Below are 12512 nucleotides of genomic sequence, written 5' to 3'. Positions count from 1 at the left end.
AATAATCAGGGCCAGCTCAAACTGCCAGCCAACATGGGTTACCAAATTTACACGAAATGCTGGATCACGAACAGCCAGGTTTCTAACCCTGGTTGAGTGGGTGCATGGAAATGAGGCAGAAAAACAACCTGCTTGAGTGACATAAGGACAAATCAAAACGAGAAGTTACTTTTGGTGGCAAATATTACGATTGTATATCGAGAGACGTCTGCCATTTTCGATTCGTACCAAATTACTTCATAATAAGTAACCATTCTGTCAAATATTATTGTGTTAAATCGCATCTCTGACCTAAAACTTTTAAAAACCACAGTTTGCCATGGATGTTCGCTTTCCATCAACCATTCTTTTTTTCCAACTTCAGTGCCAACTCACCCCCTCACCCCTCACTCTCACTCTCAAAGCAACCATCCCACTCTTCTCCCTCCAAGCCTCCCTCTCACCTCTCTCAAAAATTCCCCCCTCACCTTTCTCCCACCTTTCATCCCCCTCACTCTTCCTTCTCTAAGTTGCCCCCCCTCTCATCCACCAACCTGCCACCCTCCACTACCCTCTCACCTCCATCTCTTCACTCCACCTCCTCAAATCCTCAACTGCCTTCTTCCTTGTCTCTTGTCCCCCTCTCCCCCAGCACCACAGAGCCTTTTCTCCTCCTCATTCGGCCCCCTCCCCTCGCTATTCTGCAATACCCCACACTCTTTCAGCAACCCTCCTTACCTCCCCCCCTTGTCCCTTGTCCTCCCCTCCCCCTCCCCCTCCACCTCCTGCACCCAAAGCCTCCTCCCCTACCTCTTCATTAAAAGTGTGGACCTCAAATATCCGGGGCCTTCGCTCAAACCTTTCAGATCTTTCCATACAGGTTGCCACAGACAAACCAGACATTATCTGCCTAACAGAAACTTTCCTCTCCCAAGACGTGTCTGACTCCCAAGTATCTCTCCCTGGTTACTCCCTCTAACGGTATGACAGACCTGAGCCTCGTCCTGGTGGAGGTGTTGCTCTCTTCATCAAAGACTCTATTCCTCACTCTCCATGCACTGCCCTCACTCCCCCACATCCCTAGGAATACCTCTGGCTTCGGCTTCCCCTCCACTCCGACCTCATGTTTATATGTGTACTGTACCGTCCACCGAACAGTGATGACTCCATCTACACCTCACTATCCGAAAACATGGACCATCTTCGATCTTCTCATCCAAACTCTCTCTTCCTCTTATGTGGTGACTTCAATTGTCATCACGCCAGTTGGCTAGGTGTGGGTACCTCTCTCACCTGCCATGGCACCTCTGCAAAATCTTTCTGCGACTCATTGGGACTGACTCAATCGGTCAAATTCCCGACCCGGATCTCAACCAATGGTACTCCATCTCTTCTGGATCTGATTTTGACAAATTTCCCTGACAATATCTGCTGCTCTTCCTTCGCTCCAATTGGTTCTTCTGACCACGTCCTTGTTAAAGTGGACATCTCTCTGGCTGTTATCAGAGAACCACCTCACCGCCGTCGAGTCTGGCATTTCACTCAAGCCGACTGGCAGGGTCTCCGAGCAGCCAGCAAACTTAGAGACTGGTCTCCTATCACTACTTTCTCAAACATCAACTCATCCTGGGAATTCTTTCAAAGAAACTTGCTCTCCCTCATGCACAGATTTATCCCCTCTCGTGTTCAGTTGTCCTACCCTTCCTCCCGCCCATGGTTTACTGAAGCTTGTGGCGAGGCAGTTGTCCTGAAACAACTTGCCTTTGCCTCATGGAAAGCAAACCCAACTGAGGGCAATCTCAGTTCTTTCCACAAACCTCGGAACAAGTGTGTATCTACCCTCAGGAGAGACAGAAAACAACATCTTTCTCATCTCAAGTCTGAACTCTCAAACCTCTCTCCCTCCTCAAAATCCTGGTGGCGTTTAATCAAATCTGTTTCTGGTGTATGTTCCCCCTCCATCCCCTCCCTTACCTCAAATGGCCGCACTGCTGATTCCACACGTGATAAAGCTGAATGTCTAAACTCGGTGTTTGCAGCTAAATCTTGTGTCCTAAACCCATCACTATCTCTACCCACTTTACCCAGTCGCACCCAACTGTCCCTGGACTCTGTATCCTTTTCTCCTGACAAGGTGGAGAGCTTGCTTTCAAACCTCGAGTCAGATTCTGCAACCGGTCCAGACGGCATCAGCCCACGTGTCCTCAAAGCCTGCTCTTCTGCTCTTGCTCACCCTCTATCTGTTCTATTCACCCTCTCATTTGCCCAAGGTCATCTGCCATCTGCTTGGAAATCTGCTAACATCACTGCCCTGCATAAAAAAGGTGCAAAAACAGATCCCTGCAACTACAGACCAATCAGCCTTCTCCCAATCATCAGCAAGGTGATGGAATCCATCATCGCTTCAGACATGAAATCCTTCCTCTTCTCCAATGGCTTGATTTCCAATCATCAATTTGGTTTCAGACAAGGTCACTCTACCCTGGATATGCTGCTTCTGCTCTCCCATCAATGGATGGAGGTCCTCAATGCCAGACAGGAAATCCGAGCCGTATCCCTGGACATATCACGTGCTTTTGACACAGTCTGGCACCCTGCACTACTCACCAAACTCTCTTCCCATGGTATTCAAGGCCATCTCCACTCATGGCTCGCAGACTTCCTCTCCTGTCGCAGTCAACGTGTGGCCCTAAATGGAGTTCTTTCATCCCCTCTTCCTGTGCAGGCTGGAGTTCCTCAAGGTAGCATTCTGGGCCCTGTTCTTTTTCTGGTTATCATCAATGATCTCTCGGACTCTCTGGAAAATCCTCTATTTCTCTTTGCTGATGACTCCACCCTCTGCCGTACCATCTGTCATCCCTCAGACCGGCAAGCAGCAGCTTCTTCGCTCACTGCAGATCTGGATAAAATCACAAACTGGTCCAACACGTGGAACATGTCTTTCAATCCAGACAAATCTCACACTCTCACTATGTCTCTTCGAAAGGACCGTTTAGAAAACCCATCCAATTTCTCAACAATCCTCTGGAAGAAGTCTTTTCTTTCAAGCTTCTGGGTCTCACTATCTTCCTCGCCTCAAAAGCGGATTTCCAACCGCTTTTGAGGTCGTATTTCCAACCTCGCCTCAAAAGCCAGTCGCCGACTGGGAATCCTCCGTCATGCAAAGTCCTTCCTCGGCCCTCTTGAGCTCCTGACCACTTCCAAAGCTTTTGTCCGTAGCCTGATGGAGTACTGCTCTCCCCGCTGGGCTGGTGCTCCTGCCTCCCACCTTTCTCGGCTTCACGCTGTCGAAACCAGGGCATTTAAGATCATCGGCATCTCCCGCAATGAAGCTGAGTCTTTAGGCCTCTCACTCAATCACCGCAGGTTGGTCGGTGGTCTTTCTGTCTTCTACCGACTCCTCTCCAGCCTTGCCCCCCCCTGCTCTCTCTGCGATTTGTCCCCACCACATTTCCACAGGGCGCTCAAGGTCCGCCAACAACCCCCTTCTGGTAAAACTACCAAAATCACGAATCACTGCTCATCTTCACTCTTTCATTCCTCTTTTTCCCCGCCTTTGGAATAAACTTCCTCACTCTATTCTTTCCCATTCTTCCCTCAAGGCTTTCAAAACAGCTGTTCACCACCACCTCTTATCTTCCCCCATCCAAATCCTCGATCTTTTCTACCCCCGATAATCCACCCAAGCCCACTTCCTTCAATTCCCCTGCTTTCCTTCCTGAAAGTCCCTGTAATGTCCATCTTCTCTTCGCCATGTTCCCCGTCCCATCCCCATCCCTCTCCCTTCCACAGTTCACCTAATGTGTCTGTTCCCCACTGTTTTGTCCCTTCCACTCCCACCCCTCTTGTCTCATGCCTCCTTGCTGTGAGTTGTGTGTTCGCTCTCATACGAGCCTCGACCAAGGTATACAAAAAAAAAAAAAATATGCGTACACACGACTTTGTTGGTGCTTCTAACATCAATAAAGGAAGTACTGAAAGGTGTATTTCAACTGGGTCAGGAGGATTGCGGGAGTGAAAAGTGAACTGAAGGAGGAGATTGGTGTGCAGATGAGCTTGATAAAAAGCCGGATGGAGTGCACTGGACCCTTGGTGCGGATGGGCTGTCAGGATGGCCGCTAGATACGCACACTCGCCTCTCAGCTGTCTTGCCTGGTTTGAATTCTGATAATTATAAACTGTCAGCCCGGTGTTTCACAGGCAGGGTGATTCATCAATGTGTGTCCCTCCTCCCTCGGATGGACGCTAAACGGGTGTCCTGTCTGCCAGCATTCATTGGTGGAGGTTAAATATCCCATGGTGTCCTTCGCAAAGAGTGGGCGAGCTACCGCCAGCAACATGAACAAATTACAAATTCCTGCCCTAACCAGGAGAGCGCACTGCATCAGCAGCACAGCCATGCCATTAGCCAATGATGCTCCCGCACAGCTTTGTGTTGCATGCAGAAAAAGACGACGGCTTGGTGTGGATGGTGGAAGAGAAAATGGCAAAGAAAGTGGAGAGGTTGAGGGAGCAAGGTAGGAGGAAAAGAGGGAGACCGTGGTTGAGATGGGAACATTGTGTGAGGAGGGATATCAATAAGGTGTGTGTGTGGTTGGAGAGTGGATAGAGTTGGCTGAGGGCAGGGGGAAATGGAGGAATATTGTGGTCAAGGCAGGGCAGAAGCTTGGTACCATTGGACCTCACCCTTATAAAGGGAGGAAAAGGAGGAGAAGAACTTGTTCGATTCTCAAATGCGTGTGGCATAGGTTTCTTTTACATGTGGAAAATGTCCCTTTTAAAAAGTTAGCTTGTCGAGAAGAAAGTAAAACGACTGACAAGTTAGGTCTTTGACTTCTTTAACAAGGCACTCACTGAAGGGAGACGTCTCCTTGAATATTCCTTGTGAAGTCATTCATGGCTTCCATCAGAGCATTGTAAATTGTATCGACGTTCTGCTGGCAAAGATCCGCCTGCTCGTCACCGTCCCAACACGCGTCAACTGTTGTGCACACACTGCAACGCCGGAACGACTCGGTTCAGTCGTCAAGTTTGAAAAGGGATTTAAAATGAAAGTTTGAAGCCTAACTCTCACGCAAAAAAAACAAGATATCATGTCACACCTAGCAATGGCGACAACTGCGTCTCGGCGAGCATCGTAGAATTCCGGAAATGTACTGGGCGTCTTGGTTACCCCGTACAATCCCTGTAACACCTGGAAAAACAAAAGGCAATTCGAGAAAGGGTCAAAAGATTGACAATAAAAACATCCATGCCTTGTGCAACTGCACCCGTGGTGACGGTGTTCTTCAGTCTGCGTACTCATCAATGCAGATGGCTTTACATTGATGGAGAAACCAAACTCACAGGATATTTATGAAAGTATTTGCACACTTTCATGATAATTTTGAGAGGCAGGGTCCACAAGAGTTTCCAGTTTCATTTCATTGGTTGCATCATCACATCGTTTACCGAGTTATGGACTGGTAGGATAGCCGAGAGGTAACCGCACACACCTTCAAAGCCTTCTAGCCCAGGTTTGAATCCCGAACAAGCTATAAACTGTCATTCTGGTCTTTCACAGGTCGGGACAGGAATCGATGCATTTGTGTGTGTCATCTATTGGATGGACATTAAACTGGACGTCCTTTCTGCCAGTACGAGTTGGTGGATGTTGAAGACTCTAGTGTTTGTGTGTGTCATCTATTGGATGGACATTAAACTGGACGTCCTTTCTGCCAGTATGAGTTGGTGGATGTTGAAGACACAGAGAGGCGAGTTATTGCCGGCACCCTGAACAAATTAAAAATTACTGTCACTTTCAGTTGTACGAGCATTAGGCATGACCAACCGATTATTCAAAGATTTGGGCCAAAAACTACCAGGCTGACCCCCACAAACATGTGGGAATTATTGAGGCTGTTAAAGTAGTCGTAGATCGTTTCCCGAGACACCCTTCTTAAATTGCTGCTTTGAATCTAACATTAACATCTCATACAAAAGCGGCTCGATAATCTTGGACCGTCCCCATTTCAATTGTCTCTCATGCTCGAGGCATTTCAGATGATGTTTATTTTTTTTTAAATGTCCTGCTACCTCATCACATTTGGTTCGACAACGTTGCACTTCTCGTCTCTGACCTGCTGCAGCCTTCCACGCAGCAAGAAGTCTGGCAGGACACCCAGAGCCATTGCGAAACTACCACGAACTTGTTCGATGTCACAATGCAGGCCTTCAAGGTAACGGCTGAGTAACGAGTCTGGGGACAAGGATGGGACAATGGGAAAGAAGGTTTGAAATAAACCGAAATTAAAACGTCACTTGCAAGAACAAATGTTTTTTTTCCTTTTGTCTTGTTTCCATTTCCACCACTCTTCATATGTTTAACTTTTCCTTTCTTAGTTCCCACCATAAACGAGCAGGCGATGCACGCAGCGGCGCGACAAACAAGGATGCATCTCCATGTATTGTTGCCCCCTCCAAATACTGTTGCGATTCCTTTCTTACTTTTTTTGTTGGGTTGAGTTTCTTTAACTCTCACATTAGCAAATTGCTTCCCAACTCACTTTCGAAATTTAGAGACTGACAATATGGTACTTTGCAGTAACTCCAAAACTTCCTGTAATCAACTGGGTTTTCACCACAACTGGCCTGATCTTTTTTGAGCTCCTTTTAGGTAATGGGAACACCACATAGTAACCAAACATAATTTACAAAACAACTTTAAAGTAGTTAATTTTTCCCAAATGTTAACACCCCAAAATTTTTTTTTAAGTAAGCAATCCTTTGGATCAGCCATACTGCATCGCACCCCCTCCGACACTTCCCCACATCCACAATCACACATCCCAGATACAGAAAATGAAATTGTCAGGCCTTTCACCAATAACGCCTTCAATTGAAACAAAAAGATGGGACATTTGAATCGTGGAAAACTTTAGATTTTCTCCCACATTCGGAAAAATAATGATACATTTACAAAATCGAAATGACACCAACTTACCGACTAACTCACGCTGCGTTATTTTGTCATTGGAAGTTAATGTCTGTTAGGAATCCAACAAAAAAGTCATGGTTGAGGATCATACAAAACAACAAATCAACGGTGAGTGTGGAGGATGCATTGACACACCCTGTACACCCAGCAATGCTTCACCACTGTCTGTTTTGTAGAATTCTTTACTTAGAGCAGACAGCGCTGCGGTAGCTGCAGCCTAAAGAAAAAGAGGCAGATTAGAGATTCTACCAAGATAGAGACCGAGATATCACCAAGTACAAAATAAAAATGTCCCCAAGAAAGGAGCAAACCTGCATTCAAGGATTAGGCTTGGATGCACGTTTCAGCTTTCAGGCCTCTTCTGCAAGATAAATCGACTCAAAATCGACATCTTGTGCCAAAATCCTCAAGCCTGCCATTTACTCCAAGTTAACGCCACAAAGTAAATATGTTGTTGTTGTTGTTCGTCTTTCAGCTGCTCCCGTTAGGGGTCGCCACAGCGGATCATCCGTTATTATCCGCATGCTGATTTGGCATAGGTTTTACGCCGGATGCCCTTCCTGACACCACCCTGGTCGCCTCTTACGACACAGGGATAAGGATTGGGTTTCGCCATGATTCCGGGCTGCCCTACACCCTCTCATAGCGCGGCCCAGTGTAGAGCTCCCGTCCTCAAGCGATCCTCCAACCCAAGCCTCCGAGTAGCCAGATTACAGGCGCACGCCACTACGCCCGGTGCCACAAAGTAAATATATTGCAAATAAATATGCGAGCTGTCATTACAAAACTGCAATATGAAGGTCAGCTGCAGGATAGTTCACCGACACTCACCTCGATCCCAGGCCTGTCTTTGGTATTAAATGTATGGATGTTACCAAGACAGTCGTCAATAAGTTCTTGCCAGGATTCTGCAAAACACATATTGAAATGCAACATCATCACAAACTGATCAGAAAAAGGCAACAAAAGGTCATGAATTAAAAACATTTCTCCCTTGCTGACCGATATCATCACATTGCCAGGAGCTCTCTTGCTCTGACATTGGAAAACAGTATTAGAACCTGGACAGGTTTAAACATCATGGCTCATGTGCCGGTGTTGCATGAAACTTCTACGAAACAAGATGTAAAAACGCAAGCCTGGAAGAAATGAAATCGAAAACATAAAAACTATTTCTACTTTAAAATCACAAAGGTTTTTGGCCGAACAATAACTCATACATCCGATATGCTGCAAAGCTACCAATCAAATGCACACACAAGGTTATATGCCAGAATGACAATAAAAACCCCACAATGAAACGATGCTCTTGGGGTCTATGCAAATTGGATGACAAGAACCAGATAGAGTCATCAGGGGAGCTGTTTTCCATTCCTAAAGCCAAAAATAGAATTGAAAAAGTTTCCTTTCGAAGGTAAGACGAACAAGTCGGTGTGAGAGAAGGGTCGATGCTTCGGCAGTCAACCGTCAATGTGTCGGTTGGCACCCTGCACCATTGGTCACTTCCTTTATATTTTATTAGATCTTTCGGACAAGCTGTCTCTCTTTATTTATTTTTGTATACCTTGTCGAGGCTCGTATGAGAGCGAACACACGAAGTCAACACAAGCAAGGGGGCATGAGACAAGGGGAGCGGGAGTGGGAGGGACAAAACAGTGGGGAACAGACATTAGGAGATCTGTGGAAGGGAGAGGGATGGGACAGGGAACATGGGGAAGAGAAGATGGACATGACAGGGACTTTCAGGAAGGAAAGCAGGGGAATTGAAGGAAGTAGGCTTGGGTGGATTATCGGGGATAGAAAAGATCGAGGATTTGGATGGGGATGACAAGAGGTGGTGGTGAACAGCTGTTTTGAAGGCTTGGAGGGAAGAATGGAAAAGAATAGAGTGAGGGAGTTTATTCCAAAGGCAGGAAACAAAGAGGAATGAAAGAGTGAAGGTGAGCAGTGATTCGTGATTTTGGTAGTTTTACCAGAAGGGGGTTTTTGGAGGACCTTGAGCGCCCTGTGGAACTGTGGTGGGCACAAATCGCAGAGAGAGCAGGGGGGGGGGCAAGGCTGAAGAGGAGACGGTAGAATAGAGAAAGACCACCGACCAACCTGCGGTGATTGAGTGAGAGGCCCAAAGAGTCAGCTTCATTGCGGGAGATGCCGATGATCCTAAATGCCCTGGTTTCGACAGCGTGAAGCCGAGAAAAGTGGGAGGCAGGAGCACCAGCCCAGAGGGGAGAGCACTACTCCATCAGGCTATGGACAAAAGCTTTGTAAGTGGTCAGGAGCTCAGGAGGGCCGAGGAAGGACTTTGCACGACGGAGGATTCCCAGTCGGCGACTGGCTTTGGAGGCGAGGTTGGAAATGTGACTTTCCCAGGAAAGGTCATGGCAGATAGTGAGACCCAGAAGCTTTAAAGAAAAGACTTCTTCCAGAGGATTGTTGAGAAAGTGGATCGGGGGGGGGGGGGGGTTCTAAACGGTCCTTTCGAAGAGACATAGTGAGAGTGTGAGATTTGTCTGGATTGAAAGACATGTTCCACGTGTTGGACCAGTTTGTGATTTTATCCAGATCTGCAGTGAGTGAAGAAGCTGCTGCTTGCCAGTCTGAGGGATGACAGATGGTACGGCAGAAGGTGGAGTCATCAGCAAAGAGAAATAGAGGATTTTCCAGAGAGTCGGAGAGATCATTGATGAAGACCAGAAAAAGAACAGGGCCCAGAACGCTACCTTGAGGAACTCCAGCCTGGAGAGGAAGAGGGGATGAAAGAACTCCATTTAGGGCCACACGTTGACTGTGACAGGAGAGGAAGTCTGCGAGCCATGAGTGGAGATGGCCTTGGATACCATGGGAAGAGAGTTTGGTGAGTAGTGCAGGGTGCCAGACTGTGTCAAAAGCATGTGATATGTCCAGGGATACGGCTCGGATTTCCTGTCTGGCATTGAGGACCTCCATCCATTGATGGGAGAGCAGAAGCAGCATATCCAGGGTAGAGTGACCTGGTCTGAAACCAAATTGATGATCGGAAATAAAGCCATTGGAGAAGAGGAAGGATTTCATGTCTGAAGCGATGATGGATTCCATCACCTTGCTGATGATTGGGAGAAGGCTGATTGGTCTGTAGTTGCAGGGATCTGTTTTTGCACCTTTTTTTATGCAGGGCAGTGATGTTTGCAGATTTCCAAGCAGATGGCAGATGACCTTGAGCAAATGAGAGGGTGAATAGAACAGAGAGAGGGTGAGCAAGAGCAGAAGAGCAAGCTTTGAGGACAGGTGGGCTGATGCCGTCTGGACCGGTTGCAGAATCTGAATCGAGGTTTGAAAGCAAGCTCTCCACCTTGTCAGGAGAAAAGGATACAGAGTCCAGGGACAGTTGGGTGCGACTGGGTAAGGTGGGTAGAGAAAGTGATGGGTTTAGGACACAAGATTTAGCTGCAAACACCGAGTTTAGACATTCAGCTTTTTCACATACGGTATCAGCAGTGCGGCCATTTGATGTAAGGGAGGGGATGGAGGGGGAACATACACCAGAAACAGATTTGATTAGACGTCACCAGGATTTTGAGGTGGGAGAGAGGTTTGAGAGTTCAGACTTGAGATGAGAAAGATGTTGTTTTCTGGCTCTCCTGAGGGTAGATACACACTTGTTCCGAGGTTTGTGAAAGGAACTGAGATTGCCCTCAATTGAGTTTGCTTTCCATGAGGCAAAGTCAAGTTGTTTCAAGACAACTGCCTCGCCACAAGCTTCAGTAAACCAAGGGCGGGAGGAAGGGTAGGACAACTGAAGACGAGAGGGGATAAATCTGTGCATGAGGGAGAGCAAGTTTCTTTGAAAGAATTCCCAGGATGAGTTGATGTTTGAGAAAGTAGTGATAGGAGACCAGTCTATACGTTTGATGGCTGCTCGGAGACCCTGCCAGTCGGCTTGAGTGAAATGCCAGACTCGACGGCGGTGAGGTGGTTCTCTGATAACAGCCAGAGAGATGTCCACTTTAACAAGGACGTGGTCAGAAGAACCGATTGGAGCGGAGGCAGTGCAGCAGATATTGTCAGGGAAATTTGTCAAAATCAGATCCAGAAGAGATGGAGTACCATTGGTTGAGATCCGGGTCGGGAAGTTGACCGATTGAGTCGGTCCCAATGAGTCGCAGAAAGCTTTTGCTGAGGTGCCATGACAGGTGAGAGAGGTACCCACACCTCGCCAACTGGCATGATGACAATTGAAGTCGCCACATAAGAGGAAGAGAGAGTTTGGATCAGAAGATAGAAGATGGTCCATGTTTTCGGATAGTGAGGTGTAGATGGAGTCATCACTGTTAGGTGGATGGTACAGTACACATATAAACATGAGGTGGGAGTGGAGTGGAAGTCGTAGCCAGAGGTATTCCTGGGGTTGTGGGGGAGTGAGAGCAGTGCAAGGAGAGTGAAAAATAGAGTCTTTGATGAAGAGAGCAACACCTCCACCAGGACGAGGCTCAGGTTTGTCATACCGGAGGAGGGAGTAACCGGGGAGAGATACTTGGGAGTCAGACACGTCTTGGGAGAGGAAAGTTTCTATTAGGCAGATGTCTGGTTTGTTCGTGGCAACCTGCATGGAAAGATCTGAAAGGTTTGAGCGAAGGCTCCGGATATTTGAGGTCCACACTATTAATGAAGAGGTAGGGGAGGAGGCTTTGGGTGCAGGGGGTGGGGGAAGGGGGAGGGTCGGACAAGGGACGAGGGGGAGGTAAGGAGGGTTGTTGAAAGAGTGCGGGGGGTTGCAGAATAGCTAGGGGAGGGGTCGAATGAGGAGAAAAGGCTCTGTGGTGCTGGGGGAGAGGGGTGACAAGAAAGGGGGAAGAAGGCAGTTGAGGATTTGAGGAGGTGGAGTGAAGAGATGAAGGTGAGAGGACAGTGGAAAGAGGCCACTTAGTGGATGAGAAGGGGGGCAACTTTGAGGATGAGTGAGGGGGAAGGTGGGAGAAAGGTGAGGGGGGGATTTTTGAGAGAGGTGAGAGGGAGGCTTGGAGGGAGAAGAGTGGGATGGTTACTTTGAGAGTGAGAGTGAGGGGTGAGAGGGGTGAGTTGGCACTGAAGTTGGAAAAAAAGAATGGTTTATGGAAAGTGAACATTCAAAGCAAACTGTGGTTTTTTAAAGTTTTAGGTCAGAGATGCGATTTAACACAATTCTTGATGGATGCAATGAAGGCGAATTCAGAGAATGGAGAGAAGAAAAGCTGTAACAGTTGGATTTTTTAGGCAAGGTATGAAGGAGAGGTCAAAATGAGAGCAGTCTGTTAAAATATCAGAAGAGTAGTGCATTATGAAACAGTAAAGAGTACCACATGTGTGAGAGAGGAAGAAGAAGCATCGTTTTTGTTATTATTATTAATGTTTGAGAAAGTTTTCAACAGATTAGGTCATGGAAGTGTTGTAGAAAAAAATAGAGGAAGAAGAAGAGGAGGAAGAAAAAGAGGAACAAGAGGTGATGAAGAAGAAGAAGAAGCAGAATCGGGAGAAGGTTAGCGTTTTTTTTTTTTGAAGATAAGAAATAGAGAGATTAGTTGGGAGAATGGGGGATGTTACG

The 12512-nt window shown here is 47.3% G+C and overlaps 1 protein-coding gene across 3 annotated transcripts in view; it reads right to left on the bottom strand.

The window, feature by feature from the left end:
- TBCD (tubulin folding cofactor D) overlaps positions 1-12512 on the bottom strand; it is a 181980-nt gene that overhangs the window by 15674 nt on the left and 153794 nt on the right. For 2 of the 3 annotated variants that reach the window (XM_085861145.1, XM_085861147.1), the window contains 5 exons: positions 7787-7863; positions 7091-7172; positions 6099-6217; positions 5082-5173; positions 4834-4974 (listed from right to left, as the gene is read on the bottom strand). In XM_085861145.1, the coding sequence (XP_085717271.1) occupies positions 4834-4974; positions 5082-5173; positions 6099-6217; positions 7091-7172; positions 7787-7863 (511 nt within the window). Of the gene's footprint in view, positions 1-4833; positions 4975-5081; positions 5174-6098; positions 6218-6961; positions 7005-7090; positions 7173-7786; positions 7864-12512 lie in introns of all 3 variants that reach the window. The other variant, XM_085861146.1, reaches the window with a different exon arrangement.

Source organism: Eptatretus burgeri, chromosome 17 (assembly GCF_056783735.1).
Source record: "Eptatretus burgeri isolate ZD-2024b chromosome 17, Ebu_testis_v1, whole genome shotgun sequence".
In the NCBI taxonomy this organism is placed as follows: domain Eukaryota; kingdom Metazoa; phylum Chordata; class Myxini; order Myxiniformes; family Myxinidae; genus Eptatretus; species Eptatretus burgeri.
The sequence above is the reverse complement of the archived record's forward strand: the minus strand, read 5'-3'. Positions and strand labels throughout refer to the sequence as shown.